Below are 20,142 nucleotides of genomic sequence, written 5' to 3'. Positions count from 1 at the left end.
CAAAAGAAGGTTTTACCCATTTTCAACACTAGTTCACATTATATGGAAGTTCTAGCTATTATAGAACAAGTAAAAACAGAGGTAGAAATCCTAGAAAGGAAGAGACTGAATTATCATTTTTATCCACTATAATTATCAACCTAGAAAGTCTTAGAATCAACAGAAAGTCTAATTAATGAGTTTAGAAAGGTACAAATCATTAAATGGAAATCATTAACATTTCTATATAACAGGAATGACCAATTTTAAAACATTACAAATAAAATTATTCTATTTCTTCTTCTTTTTTAAAGATTTTATTTATTTATTTGACAGAGATAGAGACAGCCAGCAAGAGGGAACACAAGCAGGGGGAGTGGGAGAGGAAGAAGCAGGCTCATAGCGGAGGAGCCTGATGTGGGGCCTGATCCCATAATGCCGGGATCACGCCCTGAGCCCAAGGCAGACGCTCAACCGCTGTGCCACCCAGGCGCCCCAAAATTATTCTATTTCTAAGAATAGCAAAAGGAATAAATTAACAGGAAGTACCCACATAGGAATTAAAAAAAAAAAATACCTGAAACTTCCCTGAAGGGCATGAAAAGAAGATATAAGTAAAATAATACATATACTATATTCCTAAGTGGGAGACAGTACTTTCACTTCCAATTAATCGTCAACTTTAGTGTGATTATAGGCAAAATTCCAGTAGGGTTTTTCAGGGAACTTGACAATTTTTTTTAAATTAATCTGGAAAAGAAAATGTCATAAATCATAAAAAATTACAAATGTATTTAATATACACAAATGTTTTCATACTCTTTGGGGGCAAACATCTTAAGTAAAATACAGTACTCAGAAAGATAAATAGAAAAATGATCATGTTTAACTATTAAAAATTTTAAACATCTCTACAAAGAAGAAAAAGTAGATACCATAACAGGTGAGAGATGGTGAGAAAGTATTGCAGCATATGTAGCAGACAAAAGTTTAACAACCAGAATGTGTAAGGAATCACAATCAGTATAAAGGAATTCAGTAGAAAGGTGGAGAAAGGCTAAGGTTAGGCAGTTTACAAGAAAAGAAATGCAAATGGCCAATAAACATGAGATGTTTAACATCACTGGTAGAGAAATCAAAATTAAAACATTTCGCCAGATTGGCAAAATTTTTAAATAAGTTTAGTATCTGACATTGATAAGGTAGAGACATGTATTGTGATATACTGTCCATGGGACTTTAATTGACACCACTTAAAGGGCAGTTTGACCCTACCAAAATGCTAAATGTTCATACTCTACTACTTAACAGTGTCCTCTTCAGGGTATCAGGCCTAGGGAAATATTGGTGCTTGTGCAGAAGAAAATAGATCTAGTCAGGGTATCAAGTAAGCATTATTTGCAGTAGGGAAGATTGCAAATGAGACTCAATAGGGAAATGCTGAAATAAATTATGATACAACCCTATTATAAATGTAGGTTTTGAGTATCTGTTATGGGATTAAGCACCATATTGGCTATGTTGTTTCATTTAATCATTAGAAGTAGCCTACAAGGTAAGTGCCATTTTTCTTAACTTCATAGATAAGGAAACTTGAGTTTCACAATGGTTAGACTCCTTGCACATTTTCTCTTACCTAGAAATTATACCAATTTGGATCGCGGGAGTTTGTTAAATAAAATTGTATGTAGTACAAGTATGTGCATTACAGTTAAATATAACAGGTAAATCTTGTATTACATTAAACTATCATGCCATTTGATCGCATGTAACTAGGCTTTTTAGAGCTGCCTAATAATAGTACTTTGTTGATCTATTAATTCCAGTACATGAACATGTATCATTACTCATTTTCACCATTCTCTATCCCTGCCAAGATATCTATGTTTAGCCCCACATTCAACCAAAGGGAGATGAGAAGAAAAAGAGGTGAGGGGGAAAGAGAAGGAAAGCTGTAAGGAGAGAGAAGAAACCAACAAAAAAGGGCAAAATGGTAGAAAAGGAGGCACATAGAAAACTATGGCGGACATCCTAGAGTAGTAATATAAATGAACACTAATAAAAATATAAATGAAAGTAAAGTTTCCCCCAAAGTAAAGAGGGAACATTCCACCTTACTCCATTCTAAGCCAAACCTTGCTTAGAAGCTAAAACTGGCTTATGAAGTATGTTAAATGCTAGTTACATTAGTTAGATTTTGCATTCACTTGTGTGTAACAGAAGCCCAAACGGGGGTTTCTTAACCAAATGGGGTTTATTATTCTGCTAGTACAAGAACAGAGGTCAGCAGTTAAGAGATGCTGAAGTAGCTCCACAGTGTCTTCTGGGTCTTTCCAGCAGGTTGTTTTTTTTTTTTCATGTGCTAATTTCATTAGCATGTGCCTGCCTGTCCTCATGGTCACAATATGGCTGCTCTACTTTCAGGCTTCTATCTGCCTTCCAGACTAAAAAAAAAAAAAAGGAGAAAACAAAGTGACATGGAGAGAGGAGCCATGTCTGTGTTGGAAAAGCCAAACTTTCCCAGAAACCCCCGGTGGACTTCTGTTTATGTTTCATTGGTTGTAACTGGGTTACTTGATCACTCAGACACTCAGAGCCACAAGAGAGGCTGAGAGATATAATGTTTCCGTTGGGCACATTGTTTACCTGAACAAAGTCAGGATTATGTCAGGAAAGAAGAAAAAAAATAAATACTAAAAAAACAGCAAGTAATATCTGCCACAACAGTGTTCGAATTTTATTTACATTTGCCTTCATAAGACCTATTTTGGATGAACTTTTGTCCTTAGTTTTTCATACATAACTTTAACCATTTTACCAGCTACAGAAAATAAAATATCATTAGCCAAAAGCAACAAAAGCAAAACGTACCCAGTCAAGTTGAGTACTTGATTGCAGATTGCTAGTGGGGAAATTTCAGGATCACTTTTCCCCCCCAAACTTAAACCTGCTGCTTACCCACCTACATTTTCATATATGCTTTGGAAAGCAAGTCTTTCCCTTCTTCCCTGCTCTCCCACCCTTCTCCCTGTGAGTCAGAGCTGTACAGCTACCTTTGGTTTTTTGTTTTGTTTTGTTTTTTAAGCTTGTATTCATTTATTTGAGAGAGAGAGAAATTGAGAGATCATGAGCAAGGTTGTGGGGAGGAGGCAGGGGAAGAGGGGGAAGCAGATTCCTTGCTGAGTAGGGAGCCCAGTGGACCCTGGGATCATGACCTGAGCTAACGGCAGACGCTTGACTGATTGAGCCACCCACGCACCCTTATACAGCTACCTTTAATCAGTGGCACAGATCGTATCCTTCAGGACTGTTGGGAAGGATTCATTTCATTTGTAATTAAAAAGAAAATACAAGTAACGATAGTATAATAAATATAATTTCACCCAGTAGTCCTGTTTTAATTATATTCCTCTATTAGTAAAATATTTCTACCATGCCCTCCCTACATGTATAAATATATTTATATATATTATATATGCCACACAGCTCATATATTTATAATATATTACACATAAATTGTATATATATAAAGTATATGTGTGTGCATGTGTGTACGTGTGTATAGACACACACACTTATCCATTTACTCCATCAGTCTTTACATATTTCTTCTAATATGACTTAGCCTTCCACTATATCAGGTGTAGTCTCATCCTTCAAGAGCCTTACCCTCAATGCTTCTCGCAGTCTTAACCACTTCTCCTCTGCTGCTTTGGGAAGACGCATCCTGCTGGCTAACTGGTTCACCCTCTTCTTGTGCTATTAATCCCATGCTCATTTACCTCTTCTAAGGCCTCGCCCTATCAGGTATTCCTTAGTTTCTTCCTCTCCATTGGCTCTTTCCCCTCAGCCCATGAACATGCTCAGGTTTCATTAAGCATTCTTTACCTCTGCATCCTCATGAAGCTTCAGTGCTTTCTGTCCCATCTTTCAGTCTTCTCAGTCACCCTTCAACTCATGGCATTCTGCATTCTTCCTTCCATCTGAACTGCCTTGCTTAGGTCCACAGTCACACTTGCTGCTTTTTATTCCTCTTTGCATTATTTGACACACACATTTTCTCCCTGACCACTGTTTGCCGGTTTCTTCTGCAAGTTGCAGTTCTTCCATTTCTACTTAAATGTAGGTCCTCCCCAGGATTCCACCCTATCCTTTCTCTTGGCGTATCCTCTTTTACTCTGTGATCTTACCTCTTTGTAAGGCTTCAGCTCTTCCCTTTACTGTTCTGATTACTTCCAAACTCATATATACTGCCCTGACCTCTTTTCTGATTCTCGATTTGTATTTCCAATTATCTGCTAAATATCTCTTCCTGGATAATTCAGTGATACTCAAAATATAACATGATTAAAGCCAAATCGTTTTGTTTAATCCCCAAAACTCTACTTTTTCACTAGTGTCATTTTCCCTGTTTTTCACATTAGAAGTTTCAAAGTCCCTTCCATCCATCATCGTATCTTTCCCTTTTAATTCTAAAATACCCCCATCTCCCCTGTTCTCAGTGCTACCTGCCCCAGGAGTGCAGTCCTATAAGGCAGAATTAAAAAAATAGATCTAAAGCAGCATCATATAGCAGACTTTGGAGTAGGATAGACCTGAGTTCAGATCCCAGTACTGCCACTTGCTAGCTGTGTGACCTTGGATGTGGTGTTTAATTTCTCATCAATAAGTAGGGAGGTAACAGAAGCTACCTCTTAGAATCATTGATTGTTAGGAATTATTAAGTAAAACACACTATGTAAAAACCCTTGCCCAGACTATTAAATTAGATTCCTAACTAACCTACTGCCTTGGGTTTCTCCTCTATTACTTACGTGCTGCCACCAGAGTTTCTAAAATACAACAGGATCATTTCTTTTCCCCTGTGAAAATCTCTAGTAGTTTTCCTTGTTTGTTCAAGAAACATTGAAACACCTTTGTCTTAGTTACATGCATGAAGTAATCATACACTTTGTCATGCAAATCAGGACGCTTTAGAGAGTGAAGGGAGACATTAACTGAACAGGATTTCAGGACAACAGCCACACACTGGGACTGTCCTGGGAGAAGAGGGTGAATGGTCATGAATGTAGAAGGTATTCTTTACAGTACGCCCCAGCCTCATCTGTTGACATACCGCACTGCTCACCATTCCCACAACCGAGGTCTAGAATACCTAGAATGCCCCTCTCCCTCCTGTTGGAAATGTATCTTTACCTCACTCCTGCAGAATTAATCAGTCCCTCTTCTGTGGACTATAATACTCTCCACATATCATTCTAATGTAGCTTTTACCATTTTATAAATGTAATTGAACTCTTCCTCTCTCACTGACTTGTAAGTTTTTAGGGTCAGTCTCACTTCTCTTTATAAAAATCGGTCCACAGGTATTTGCACAGTATATGGGATCTAGTTTGTATTCAGTGGATGTATATTGAATTAATAAAAAATTGAATTTGTTGGTTTGCCTTAGACAATCCACATGTGAATAATTCAAAACATTCTTTTTTTTTTTTTTTAAAGTCTGGTCTTTGCCTTGTTCCGTAAAAAATAGAACGCAGCTTATAAGAATACATTCTATAATAGCATAAACATGGATTTTCTTTTTTCCTTTTTATAAAAAGTGTTTCTTAACCTCATGTTTGTTATTTTTTTACCCAAAGTCCCCATCTCCCTGTCCACCTTCCCACTGGCCATGAAATACAGTTCTAACGTGGAAGTAGAAGTCCTTCTGGGGACAGAATCTTTCCTGATAAAAAGGAGTAGATGTAGTTGACTCACTTACTCACTACTCTTCCATTATCACTATTTCTTCTTCAATGGAATGTAAAAGTGCTACCTGGAGCTGTAGCAGCCATCTGGTGGTTGTGAGGATGAGACCCAACACGCTAGGGATGGTGGAGTTGAAAGCTAGAGAAACCTGGGTCCCCAACAGCATCTTTAAGCCATTGAACCAGCCTTTGGTAACTCCAGGATTTGTTGTATACTAAACAATAAGTGCCTATTCTTAGTTGAATTTTCTGCTTATTTGCAGCCAAACATATTCCTCACTGATACACTTATCAACCTAACTTGAAATATGTAACCTAAAAAATTTTTTTGAAGAAATTTTAATAATTTTTTAGAGAATAGTGTCTGTCCTAAGATTAAAATAAATGCACTCAGTGTTATTATTGTATCTGATATGGGTACAAAGTTGCCTTTCCTAAATTCTTCATATCCTGTCATTTCAAATAATAACTTTTACCACATGTTGATCAATAATGTTAATGAAAAGCACTACTTAAAAAATGACAATTTTTGTTTTAAAAGAGCAGGTTTGCAGATGAGGTATTACTTTATTAGCACATATCTAAACACAGTACGGCCACTCCATTTTATTTTTTACATTTGTTTTTACTAAAAACTAATTTTTTAAAGATTTTATTTGACACAGAGAGAGAGCATAAGAGGGGGAGCAGGAGAGGGAGAAACAGACTCCCGCTGAGCAGAGAGCCTTATGTGGGGCTCGATTCCAGGACACTAGGATCATGACCTGAGCCAAAGGCAGATGCTTAACCAACTGAGCCACCCAGGCACCCTTAAAAATTATTTTTAAAAAGAGATCTTAACCATTTAAGACTAAAGCATTCCATTTTCTATACTTAAAACATACAGAGTAAAGAGAAAATATTACTTCTTTATGAGCTGCATGAAGCATTCCTTTGGTAGTAATGGGTATGTGTGACCTTGATGCTTACCTGTTTTTAAAAGTTCTACATCAAATGGTGTATTTACTATAACTACATATTTCTGTAAAAAAACCAAAGTTTTCCAATTGATAAAACAGATGTATTTCTCTGCAAATAGTGTTGAAAAATTTTTCAAGCCTTTTTAGCTGTTCTAGTTAAGCCAAGAAGATCTTATACTGTATATGCTGGCATATGTTTTAATTACATTTAACTGCATAGTATTAAAGAGAATGTTTATGCAGCATTTAGTCAGCTTTGATATGTTTTTCTCTTAGTACCAAGGATGATTGCTTCAGTGTTAATATTCAGCCACCTGTTGGAGAACTGCTTTTACCTGTGGCCATGTCAGAGAAGGATTTTAAGAAAGAGCAAGGTGAGAGACTACTACAATTTACTAGAAATTGACATCCCAAATAATATGTGCTCATTCTTCTTTCTCGTCTCTAAAATAAGTTACCATATATGCATAGCCATTAAAAGATGTCTGTGAATAATCTTCCAGTTTTTGCGAATCCTTTACTTCTATAAAATAACCTTAAAAGTACATGTTTGTCTACATTCCTGGCATACTTGAAAATTGATTAATATGTCTTTAATAAATTGATTCATGATTAACTTTTCACTTCTGGGAGTTGTGGGTTTGTCAACCAAATAATGTACTCACATGTTTTGTATTAGTGAAAATGTGAGGGGTTTGAGACTTATCAAAGTTCTACCACTATGAATATTATGGCTCTGTATTTTCTTTCACTATAGAACTATTTTTCATGTCCTACTAATGTATTTCTCCCTGTACACATTAGAGTGCCTCACTCTTGAAGATAAAGTTCTAATTACAGCATCAAAATACCTCCATTTTCTTTTGACCTAATTCTATAGTAAAGAAATGCTATGTTGCCCGGCTGTATCAGCGCTGAAATATTTTAAGATATGCACCTAAAAAGAAAGTATTTTCAGCAGAATGGAAGTATTAATATGTTGTGCTTATCCCGAAGTCCAGCATATCTGCTAATAAAAATGAATTTTATTTTCTTATATAAATAAGGGGAAATAACTGTGACTTGATGTGTTGAATTAGAGATAATATAAAACTAAGGCATATTTAAATGGTGTAATCAGCAGTTTTTTAAAGTTTAGTGAAGGTAAGCCATATTCTCTCAAGAGGGATTATCATACAAAGATTCCTTCTTCTTGAGGTCATTAAATCATATCTGTCATGCTTCCAGAAAGTACTGGGCACATACAAATATCTATACCTAAGGAGAAACACATGCTTCTTGGCACTTCATCATTATAGTGCCAAAGATCTGGTTTTTTTCTTTTTTCTTTTGCCATAAGCCAGTGTTCCAAAGACCTGTTGTAGAAGAATCTCACAAAGAAAATTTCATATAAAACTGTAAATTACCAGTAATCTTTTATTTTCTGCATTATTCTTAAGTATAAAAAAGAATGACTAAACCCCTCTTTGCATTTGCTTTTCTTGGAAGTTGACTATTGCTATAGAAGAAAATCATCTTTGTGATTTTATGATTTCATTTTTCTATTGATGAATTGATGCTTACATTTGCTATTCTTACCCTTTGCTGGCTAAAGCCTGCCTCTCTGCTTTACACCTGCTCAGCAAACCCAGGTGAGTGGCACATAAGTGACAAATAAGGCTTTGGCACATTTATTGTTAAGGGGATAGTCTTTTTTTGAAAAGTGCAACTAGAGTATATCTAAAGCAGCAGATTATCTTATACCTTTTCTATCCCTCAGCTTTGGTTTAGAATACTTGATATTTCGATTAAGTGTTTTGTGCTCTGCTGTGACTGAGGGATTTTTCCCTGACTAGCCATACAGAACCGTGAGCGCACGAGAGAGGTACGCTTGCAGAACAGCTGTGGTCCTCTGTGGAGTTGTTGCCAAAATTCCTTTTTCTTCTGCCATTTTACTTCTATGGTTGTTGATTATTTGTCTGAATAAATCTGGCAGCTGTTTGCTGTGTTTAATAGAGCAGAAAGGCTACTCTGAATAAAGCTATTTGAAAATTTGTTTATATGAAATATTTGTAAATTCTTGCAAGTCTCTCGGCATTTCTGTATCATTCTTTCTGTCTTACTGAATTCAGTCTTTGATGTGGGACTTGATGCTGGCAAATTTATCACAGCTTTAAAGAGTCTTTTCGAAAGCATCTTTTTACTTATAGATTTCAGCTGGTTTGGTAATCGAGGTCTCAGTTCTGAACTTTACACATGTTATTTGTTTTACTACTCCAGGAAGAACTTAGCTTATTTCAACAAATGATACCTAGAAAGGACTCACTAACTGAAAATCTTAAACATCCGTTTCCTCAGATTTTATCAGTTCAAACTTCTGGATGGTAAAATACCAATAAATTTAAAAAGCACCTGTGTGTGTCATTGCATGCATACATTACATAATTTTTCTACTTTAAGTAAAATGAACTTAGATACTTAATACCTCATGTCACACGGCATATATTTTAAGGTTTAAGAGATGCATTAAATGGATTAATTAGGATTTAACTGGAAAAATCATAAAGATGAGGAATTTTGTTCTATTTTTACACTAAAGATGTACATAATTAAAAGTTTGTACAGTATTAAATAAGAGTGCATCTAACACATTGTGCATATTAACCTATTTTAAAACGAAAAAGGTTTTATTTCTGTTATGCAGCCTGATCTATTCATTTTTTTCTTGGATGCTGCATTTAGAGTTCCATGACTAAACATGCATGTTTATAAGGTTGGTGGTCAAAGTGCTAAAAGAAAGACTGGTTTTTCCAAGATACTGAAGTTACCTATAATATTCATATTAAGAACTTTAAACCAGAAGCCAAATTTTTTTCATTGAGTTTTGAGCATTGCAGAATTAGTTAATGATCTAGCTATGGAATAATTTTGGTACTGTAAATAACATGAGATCCTCTCAAAAAAATTTGGTTTCTTAAGGCAGTTTTAATTATTATAAGAGATGTAAGCCACCTGTTTATTCCAGACTGCCTCCTATTACTCATTTTCTTAAATTAGAAATCTTTAACTTAGAGAAAATGTTTAATTTTTTCTTATATTATTTGATTTACGTTTTAGCAGTTAAGTACAGCTGATTAGGCTAAATTAAGTACTCTGTCCCCCTGCCCCTCCAAAATTTAGATAAATTCTAATGAAGCAACAAATTCTATAGTCTGACAATTTCAAAGTATTTTCCTGGTAACTTTACCTTTATGATGTGTGAGCAGCCTATATGGTATCTAAAGTCTTTTTTTTTTTTTTTTGTGGGAGAAACTTTTAATGATACCTTGGCATATTTTTCTTTCTCGTTAATTTGAGAATTCCTGATATATTTTCATTTAGAAAAATCTCTGGTTTAAGAAACCTAGAATGTTTACTTAATTTTATTATGATTTATGCATCCATCTTATGGTTTCCTAGCTAGCAAGATGCTAATTCTTTAAATGGTCAGACATTTACTATTTTCTGGCCCTTAACTACCACAAGCAATCATATTTGATGCCCCTTAATTAGAGCACCTTTTTTTCTTTCCAGGTTCTTTTTCCACCTCAGCAATCGAGACAATACATTTGCTTACCGTGCTGCTCTCCTAAGTGTTCTTTTGCATGTAAATTAATCTTGATTCAGTTTACACTGTCATGCTGAGTGGTACAAATTGCCTATAACAATAAAACAGCATGAGTTAAAAATAAAGGGGGGTGGGAAGGCAGATTGAATGTGTGCCTTACTTGATAGGATGTTACTTTGCTTTATGCCAATACATTAGCTGACGATAATGAATCTTCTGTTCTGAAAAGCATGGTTTAGTTGATTTTTTAAATTTTACTTCAATGGAGCAGTACCTTGTCTTTTATAGACCAAGTTAGACAAACCATTAATGACAAGAGTGTTAAGGTTAAATATGAAGCAATGCATTCACTTCTCTGAGTGCTATCCATCTTTCCATTTACAGGAGCTTGACAAAAGTACTGGCTTTGTACAACATTTCCTTTAATTACATGCTGCGGGAAACAGGCTTTTAACATAAACATAGTTGCATTCATTTATTCAGCAGTTGCTCTTCAATAGAGCTTAATGGAGAAGGTTTAAATCCTAAATGAGTACACACATCTCTCAGCAGTGTTATGTCAGCAGCCACTGTGCTTTACTTAAAAGCAGTGTTTGACTGCTTGTGTAGTTTTTAAAGCTTTTGCCTAATATTGAAGTTAAACAGTCTAAGACAGAGCATAGTGTCCCTGAGTTTGAAAGTGGTTAGTAAAACCTGCTCTTTGTTTAAAGCTAGGTAAGTCTTTTTACAGTGTTGGGCTTTCGAATCTCTATGCTCCTAATCATAGGGGTTCTTTTAAATTTCAGGTTGTATTTGCAATAAATAACCAAATTAAATACATAGCCCTGAAGATTCAGGGCCTTTTGAACAAAAAATCAAATTTTACCATTTTCATAAATTTTGTAAACTTTTATGCACATATCAGATGTCTCAAAAGATAATCATTTTTACTAGATACCATTAGATGTCGTTGACTTACATCACAGATCCAGGTAGATGGCATTTATTATAATTTGGGTTTTTTTAACCTCGGTACTAAATTTCATTTTTTGTTCCAGGTGTTTGGCATGTTATTGAATTTGTTCACTGAACATTTTTACATGAAATTCTGATACTAATGGCATGTCATATGCTAACTATGGTTTTTGTTCATGATTTTGCTTAATTTTTTTTTCTCTTAAATATTTCTTTAAAATGTCTCTGGAATAAAAGGTTTTCCATTCACATTTTCCCCTTTGTTTCCAAATGTTTTGCTTCAGAAATTTCGGTTGGTGTTTTTATTCTATTCACTAGGTTCTTTTCACTAGGCAAATACTATTATATTTAGGTATAAATGTAATATAGCTACTTAGATACGTGCGCGTATTTTAGAACCCCATAACTGTTCATTGACTTTCAGCCATTGCTAAGATAACTTTGATCCATCAGTTGAGGCCATTCATCAGGTAATGTTGTTAGTTATTCCAGAATCACTTTGATTTGTTCTTAGGCAGCATTTGGTGAGGGAGATCTCTGAATGAAAAAGAGAGGAAAATAAATTCTTAAAAAATAAAAGCATAAGGGGGCCTGGGTGGCTCAGCTGTTAAGTGTCTGCCTTCGGCTCAGGTCATGATCCCAGCGTTCTGGGATTGAGCCCCACATTGGGCTCCCCACTCAGCGGGAAGCCTGCTTCTCCCTCTCCCACGCCCCCTGTTTGTGTTCCCTCTCCCTGCCCCTCTCTCTCTCTGTCAAATAAATAAATAAATAAATCTTAAAAAAAAAATAAAAGCATAAATAGTTGACATCATCCAAATTAATTGAGTATATTTTAAAGGGACTGAAATTGAATAGAGTCTTTGTGATTCTACATTTTTATCTTATAGTATTGAAAATCAGATTTATTAAAAATTATATTCCACTGTATCATTACACGTTTTCCTACACAGTCAGGATTTTAACATTTTTATAACATTTGCAATTATTTTAATTCTGTGATAATTATCTTGAAAATTATATCCTGGAGTAGGGTTTTTTTAAGTTTTTAATTTTTGGCTATGAACTTGAAATTGTTTTAATGTAATTTTCATAAAGAAATTAGTAAAAGGGAGCCTTCTTTTGCTCTTACAGGAATGCTAACAGGAATGAATGAAACTTCTACTGTAATCATTGCTGCACCACAGAATTTCACTCCCTCTGTGATCCTTCAGAAGGTTGTAAATGTAGCCAATGTAGGTGTAGTCCCTTCGGGCCAAGATAATATACACAGGTAGGTTCACCAACGCATGATGTGTAGATAACTTGTGTGTATATATGTATAATAAATATGTATAAATATATAATTTTCACTTCACAGTTTTCCTTGAAAACAATAACCCTGAAACCTATATCTGCCCCCGTCCCTTTGTTTTTGATGAGATATTTGATTGATTAGTTTGTGTTAAGGCTCTCTTCCCTATTTCATGTAATCCTTAGTACACTGGGATGAACTGTCCTGAAGGACAGTGTACTTGTATTTTATAATAGCTTGGTGATTTGTAAAGGTACCTTTTATGAGATATGGTTGAGAATTTATCCTATTTCACTAGATTCAGTGGATTTCCAGGAAGAACTGTTTTATAATAAAGCAGTGCAATTGGACTTTTTTACTTGAAATGGAGGAAGTTTGAATACCATATACAGAGTTCCTTTTTACAGGTCCCTTGAGACTGCTCCCAGTAATAAGGAGCTACTAGAAGACCAGCATGGGGCCAAATGCAGCTTCTGTTTCTCAGACCAGATATATCTTCACCACTGAGCATTTAAATCATGAGATCCAAATCATTTGTCCTTAAAGGTAGCAGAAAATGTGATTAATGTGGTTGCCTCTTTGTGATCTTATGTTTGCCAGCAGCTTGAAATGAAAGTGAAGACAAAAATGATCCCCTTAAACAAACACACAGTTGTTACTTAGTCCTTTGTGAGCTTAAAGGAATTCATTAATTCCATCTTTAATTCCTCTGCCATTCCACTGCCAATGGCATACTTCTGCCTTTATCCATGTATATGGAAAATAAATTTAAAATTAAAAAAAAAATGGCTTCAGACCNTTAAAAAAAAATTTTTTTTTTTTTTTTTTTTTTTTTTTTTTTTGGATGGGTGCCTGGCTGGCTCAGTTGGTAGAGCATGCAACTCTTGAGCTCAGGGTTGTTTAAGTTTGAGCCCTACATTGGGTGTAGAGATTACTTAAAAATAAAATCTTAAAAAAATGTTTTCAAATTAATACAAGGATAAGAGAGCCCTCTTATAAAGAGTGTTACAGTTGATCTGAGTTTTAGATTTATCTCTGCTATTATTGGGCTTGGTAATTTGAGACAGGTTATAACTTCTTGTGGACTTTCATCTGTTTAGAGAGGGGTGGCAAGGAAAAGAAGGGGTATTGAAGTTCTGTCTTATCTGTGGAAGAACATTGGTCTTGGCCTCAGAAGAGCTGAGTTCAAGTCTTGATCTGCCATTATTTGAAGTTGCCTAAAATCATCTACTGATTGTAACAGAGTGAAAACTGCATGTGCTAATCAAAAAACAAATTTACCCTATGTTTTTTTTTATTTTGTTTTGTTTTTAGAGAAAGGTCCTTAGTTAAGCTGTTAAGAGGTCTGATGCTTCCATTTCTTAATTTTTGACAAGCCCTATCTATCTCACATAGGGTGATGATAAAATAATAAAATGGATATTAGGTCATCATTCTGGTACCACCATGCAACTACAACTTATCAGTTAATGTTGTTCAGTAGGGGAAAAAGTGAACAGAAGGCTTTTCAATGAAAATATTTTGGTTCTGAGTTTTCCTGCTTTGTTTTCTGCTTCAAATACTTCTTTTTACTTTCCTGGGTGATTTTCTGTAGCGGAAGTTCTTTGTTTTATTTATGGATACTTTGAATTATTGAAATTCCTGAAACACCAAAATATCATCTGTCAACTGTAACTTTTAGCTTATACAATATGAAATTTTACCTGACACATCTAGTATCCAGCAATACTTCAGCCTGTACTTCTGTGATGTACAGAAAGACATATGGTAGCCCTTGTTTATGTTGGAACTTCTAATTTATTTTTTGTTTTGTTTAATATGTGGGTTAACGTTTCTGAAAGCAGTGGCAGCTTTCCAGATTCTTGTTTCTTAGAAGAAAACAGCTAAATTACCTTCTCAAAGCCAACTAATATTAAATCTACCTTCTTATTGGGAAATAGACTAAGAAAGACACTTAGCACAGTTGTGTAATTTTTATTAGAGCGATTGCCTGTAACTTGTCTTGGTGGTTTGGAATTTAATGCCTGTTCAAGTGATTAAATTATAGTCAATTCTCAGTTATCTGTACTAATGCAGGGAAGACACACAACTAAGAACTGTTTATATTTGGCTTTGGAATGCAGAGATTGCCCTCAGACTTAATGTTTATGGTCCTTATACACATCTGCAATGTCTTGACACTTCTCTAATCCAGCTGTATGATCAGCAGTCTGGTGTTTGGCTCTGTAACTTAAGGGAGGAGCCCAAGTTACTACGGAGTCAAAAGTGAAAAACATGCCTATCTACAATTAAGTTGTGCTGTCTTAATTTGCCTCACAAGTCTCCTGATATGTAATTGAAAATGTTTGCATTTGCTGTCATAGTTAAAGTATGGCTGTATTAATGTTCTAAATTTCAGAAAGCTTCCAGGTAATAAACACCTAGAGTTACTTGTATATTTCATATAGAAATTGCTAAAAATTATCATCCTGCATATGTAACATTTTTTTGCCATTCTTTTATATTCAGTAACAATTAAAACAAAAATGAACAATTTTTAGTAAAATCTGTACCAGTGCCTTTCTTAATGTCATTTAAAATGAAATAGTAATTACTGTTTACATTATAATAACAGAAATGAACAGTTTACCACTTTATTGAGTTGTATTCATGTTGTTAGCTGTAGTGTTCAGTATCATATTATCCTCCGGAATTAATGAATTTATATATCTAAACATATATGTTATTTAATTGCCAATATCAAAATTGAAATCCCTCTAAGCTTTTTGAGCAACTCCTTTATTCTGTGACAGTTGCTTTTTGAGTTGATGAAGACTAGGACCAAAGCCATTCTTGTATTTATTAATGGTAACTGATTTAAGATTACTTAAAAAAAAAAGTGTGAAAAGCATTTTGAATATTAGTATTTTAAGATATTTCAAATTTCAGTACAACAAATTATTCTTGGCTGGCCTATGTTCTGTTTAATGTGTCAGGGTGTTTTATTTCTGAGAGGACTTTTCAATAAGCATCAGAGTATTCTTTCTGACCATTCAATGAATAAAGTTTCCACTGCCTTAATTTTGGAATAATTTATTCCCACTACTCTTAAAAATTTGAATAGTTTTTACACTAAATGCCAAGTTAAAAATTGTTAATATAAGAATTATATAAGAAAAAGGGAATCTTCATTAATATGCAGAAGTGCATAAGAGTGTAAAGGAGACGTTTTAATTGAATACATAGCAGAAAATGGTTCCTACATATCAACAGAGAATGGCCTCCATTAAGAAAAAGTCAGTTAAGGGGCGCCTGGGTGGCACAGCGGTTAAGCGTCTGCCTTCGGCTCAGGGCGTGATCCCGGCGTTATGGGATCGAGCCCCACATCAGGCTCCTCTCCTATGAGCCTGCTTCTTCCTCTCCCACTCCCCCTGCTTGTGTTCCCTCTCTCGCTGGCTGTCTCTATCTCTGTTGAATAAATAAAAATAAAATCTTTTTAAAAAAAAAAAAAAGCCAGTTAAAGGAGCACAAGTTTTATGGAATTCATTTTAAAAACCAGGAGCATTCCTTACGTAATTAACTGCTTTTCAAGATCAGTGAGAATGCGTATCTACTGTTAGGTTACGTGACATTTAGTTTTGATTTTCTAAATGAGCAGTGGTCTCAGAAAGCCAACCAGTATACTACTGAAAGACAACTTTACTTTCATTTCTCTGGTACTTGCTTGGTGATTGAAAAGGCTGCTCTTTGAGAACAAAACCATCCCCATTGAGATCTACAGACTTAGTCATTATGGCAACCTGCTATTTTCCATGTTACAGCTACCACATGATAAGGGGTAATACAGAAATGAGAATTTAAAAAGTCATCAAAACATTTATTAACCATGGAGCTGAATATCTTCATGTTCTGTGTTAGATATTGGTATTTAAACATGTGAGATTCTATGTGTTGTGGAAGTATTAAAGCATATTAAGACAGTACTAATAAACTAATATATAAATAAAGCATATACAAAGGGCATAGTGAACAGTAGTAAACCAGTATATGAATGTACTGCAAAGGGTAAATGTCAATATTTAGTGTGTTTAGGGAAAGAGAATTAAAGACACTAGTAATGGGAATCTTAAGTACATCCAGGGCCAGGAAAAATTTCTTATGTTCCTCTGAAAAAGAAATCAAGTAAGGGTTTATGGCTGAGGTTTGTATTCAACAATGTAGGAACCATACATTGCTTGTCCTCTCATAAAGGTACAAATACACTGTGAGCAAAAAGCAGAAAGCTAAAAATCTGCAGCTCCAAAATCTTTAAGGTTTTTCTGTACAAAAGAATTCTGTGGAGGATTGTGTAAAACTCAGATTCCTGGGACCTACATCCGGGGATTCAGATTTGGTACATCTGGGGTAAGCCCAGGAACCTGCATTTTAGCCAGTGGTCCAAGCGGTTATAAGGCCAATAATGTTCCAGGGTTTACAGTTTGAGGCTACCTTGTATTATCAAGAGTTAATGACAGCTACATGACACATGTTAAAGTATATTTTTCCTGTTTATGCACTTCCTTTTTACAGATTAGTTATTAAGAGATGCTAACAGATGAGATGTTTGATTTGATTTTTTCTTATAGCCATGCCGTTGTGCTCCAGCAAGAGTATATTGTTAATTATATTAGTGTATTACATACAGTCTATCTGTGCAACAGTCTCAGACTACAAGTAAAAGTTTGTCTTTCAGCAGTCCCAACCATTTCACATTTTAACCCAGTTTCCGGAATTCTGACATTCAATAACAGTGTTGTTGTTAAAAAGAGTTGTCATACTATCTACTCATCTTGCCCTTTCATGAATAACAAATTGACCCTGTGAGGGGAAAAATGTGATAATTTGAGTGAAAACAAAAAGCCTTGTCTCTGCCATGATTCTGTTTTAGCTCTTAGCTTATTCAATAAGACCCAAAACAGTTCTCATTATTAACTTGTATTCAATACTTAACAGTCCTTTCCCTGCCCCGTATATCTTAATCTGTGTTTGTATCTTGTTTACTGTGTCACTTTTTGAATTTGCAAATTTTGAATACGTTGCAGCTTGTGAATAATTACAGTCTTAATAGAATGAACGTTGTTTTACTCTTGTTACCTAGGTCCTTAAGTATTAGGGAAATCTGGTGCTGTGGGTAGAACAGTGTATACATGGCATCCCGGCAGTCAACTTTTTAATTTACTAACATATTTAAAGACAGTTTGTTTTAGGTTTAAAATCAGAAATCTTTTTATTCAATTGAAGTACATGTAAAGAACAACTTGTTTCATTTCTAGGCCTTCAGCTCATCCAGTAAATCACTGTTACGACATATGTGTTTAATGATTATTAATAGGAGAAATACTGGTATATACTACCATTTCCATCATAAGATGTCTATGCCGTGCAAGTCCTTCATTCAATATTTTTTGAAGACTTGTGACAGATTTTCTTAGTGCTAGGGTTACAAACATGAATGGTGTAGTCACTTCTTGGTGGGGTCTTTGATATTTCCCTTTCTTCTGTTCTTGGGTTGCTCAACCTTTGTGTTATTGTTTTTGTTTGTTGTTTTATTTCATTTTTCCTAGTAACTATAAAATATTTAAATAGCAAGTAATTTTGAAGGACCATAATAGAAAACAAGTGTCTTGGCCTAATTTTTAAGCCCTGATACTACAGTAACCATACTTCAGCTGTCTTAAAACAATATTTTTTTGTAAGCAGTCATTAGGCTTTGGTCTTTTCACCTGTATAACAAATTTGGAATCTCAAAGGGGACTAAAGATTTGTGGAACCTATTTAGAAATCAGAGTTCTTGCTCAGGTTGGAGATTGTCCACTAGAGGGCAGCACTGCTTTTTTATCTGCTGCTTTGATCTCTGCAGGCTCTGTGAACAGCATTTCATTGAAAAACAAATGTGGACCTCAGTTAATTTTTACACAGAAAGCAAATTTGGATATTTCAGAAATAACCAAACTACACAGCTGATTTTGCTTTAAACATTCTTTATTTAAGCTTTCTTTAATTCCACCAGTTGTGCGGTAATATTCTATAATGTAACAGTTTTACCGATAGGGATATATATAACTGTTTTCATGTAGAAATGAAGGAGAGGTATTCTTAATGGTTTTCCTTCTGGGTTAACAGTTTTATAAGGAATCAAATAGAATGGGGTAAGAATTTATTTGTTTTACTATTTGGTTTTCTGTTAAGGCCCAACCCTTCCCACCCCCACCAAATAGACAAACCAAAAATGCTTTGGAATAACTAGAATATTTCATGTCTTCTTTAAGAAAGTACACTTAGGGATTTATTTAGCTTTCCTGTATAAAGAAAGAGAATGTGTCATTAACAAGATAGTATGGAGAATCATTTTTTATACCATGTTTAAAGATTAGAACAGAATACAGAGAGTCTTAACTTATGATGGTAGCTCATTTTTTTTTTTAACTCTTCTCAACAGATTGTTAAAGGAAAATACTATAATATTGCTGGCTGATTTTTTTTTAAAATAATAGGGAAAAATACATTGCTTTGGAATATTCCCTAAACTTGAATCACATGTAATTTTTTTCCTCAGTATTAATTCTGTTAGGTTGGGCTTAACTTTAAAATACAATTTTATAGTCAACAAAACGGAATTTTTTTACAACTTACAAATTCTCTGTTTAAAATGTTCTGTATTAACCCAAAGTAATAAGGATTTATCATTTTAAATTTTTTGGAGAACAGTGCTCCAAATCATCATGCTTTGGTATTTGATGTTAGGAGGCTTATTCAAACCCGTATTTCTTACATATAATGATTGTGCGACTTCATTACACATTTGTCAACTTTGGACTAATTATTTTTATACAGCTAGGGCAGGGCACTGCATCTTGTGATCGTCTTTCTTACTAATAGGATTCTGTCTGCTTCAGCAGGCAGTAATTGAAGGCTTCATGTACAGAGTAGGGGGAAAAAAAAAGTTTTAGCCTGAGTGGGCCATTGTCACAGCTTCTGGTAACCAGTAGAACAGAAAACACGAGAAAATTGAACTCAGAATAGAAAAATCAGAAACCAGGAAGACTATCCAAGAAAAGAAAAAGCATGTCTTAGAGCTGTTGCATTAAATGTAGCAAATATGATTCTACTTAAATATTTTTATGTTTGTGAATACTCTGGAGAGTGATGCAGTCTCACAGATAAATACTTTTTAATTCATGTTGTCCTGTTAACAATTGCAGTTGTTCAGACAATTGAGTTGTAGGATTTCTTTTCCTTCTGACAAAGAACATTTATGGTCCATAGCCAGCTCCTCATAAATCTTAAAAAAAAAAAGTGTGGTTTAAGTGCATGAGGGAATAAGGCCATTGTAGATAATAAATTTATACAAATTTGTTGTTGTTATCTGAGCTTTTTTCATAATTCTGTCAGTAGTTAAGACAAATTAACTTTTTTAGAAAAGTGGTATCTTCATTTAGGTTTGGCAAGCAGCTTATTTTGTCTTTTTTCTTTAAGAATTCTTAGAAGCTTCAAAGATTAAATGTCAATTGCTAGAGATAATAGACAAAAAGGCATGTAATGAAATGAAATACAGATATATCTAAACAGTTTTACCTTCTCAGTTGGTGATTACAAACAGCGAGT

General features: G+C 34.6%; 1 protein-coding gene across 3 annotated transcripts in view; it reads left to right on the top strand.

Annotated features, from left to right (window-relative positions):
• AP3B1 (adaptor related protein complex 3 subunit beta 1) overlaps positions 1-20,142 on the top strand; it is a 263,254-nt gene that overhangs the window by 238,759 nt on the left and 4,353 nt on the right. For all 3 annotated transcript variants that reach the window (XM_034656409.1, XM_002920289.4, XM_034656410.1), the window contains 2 exons: positions 6,965-7,062; positions 12,360-12,498. In XM_034656409.1, coding sequence (XP_034512300.1) covers positions 6,965-7,062; positions 12,360-12,498 — 237 coding nt within the window. The remainder of the gene's footprint in view (positions 1-6,964; positions 7,063-12,359; positions 12,499-20,142) is intronic.

Source organism: Ailuropoda melanoleuca, chromosome 3, assembly GCF_002007445.2.
Source record: "Ailuropoda melanoleuca isolate Jingjing chromosome 3, ASM200744v2, whole genome shotgun sequence".
NCBI classification, from domain to species: Eukaryota; Metazoa; Chordata; class Mammalia; order Carnivora; family Ursidae; genus Ailuropoda; species Ailuropoda melanoleuca.
The sequence above is the reverse complement of the archived record's forward strand: the minus strand, read 5'-3'. Positions and strand labels throughout refer to the sequence as shown.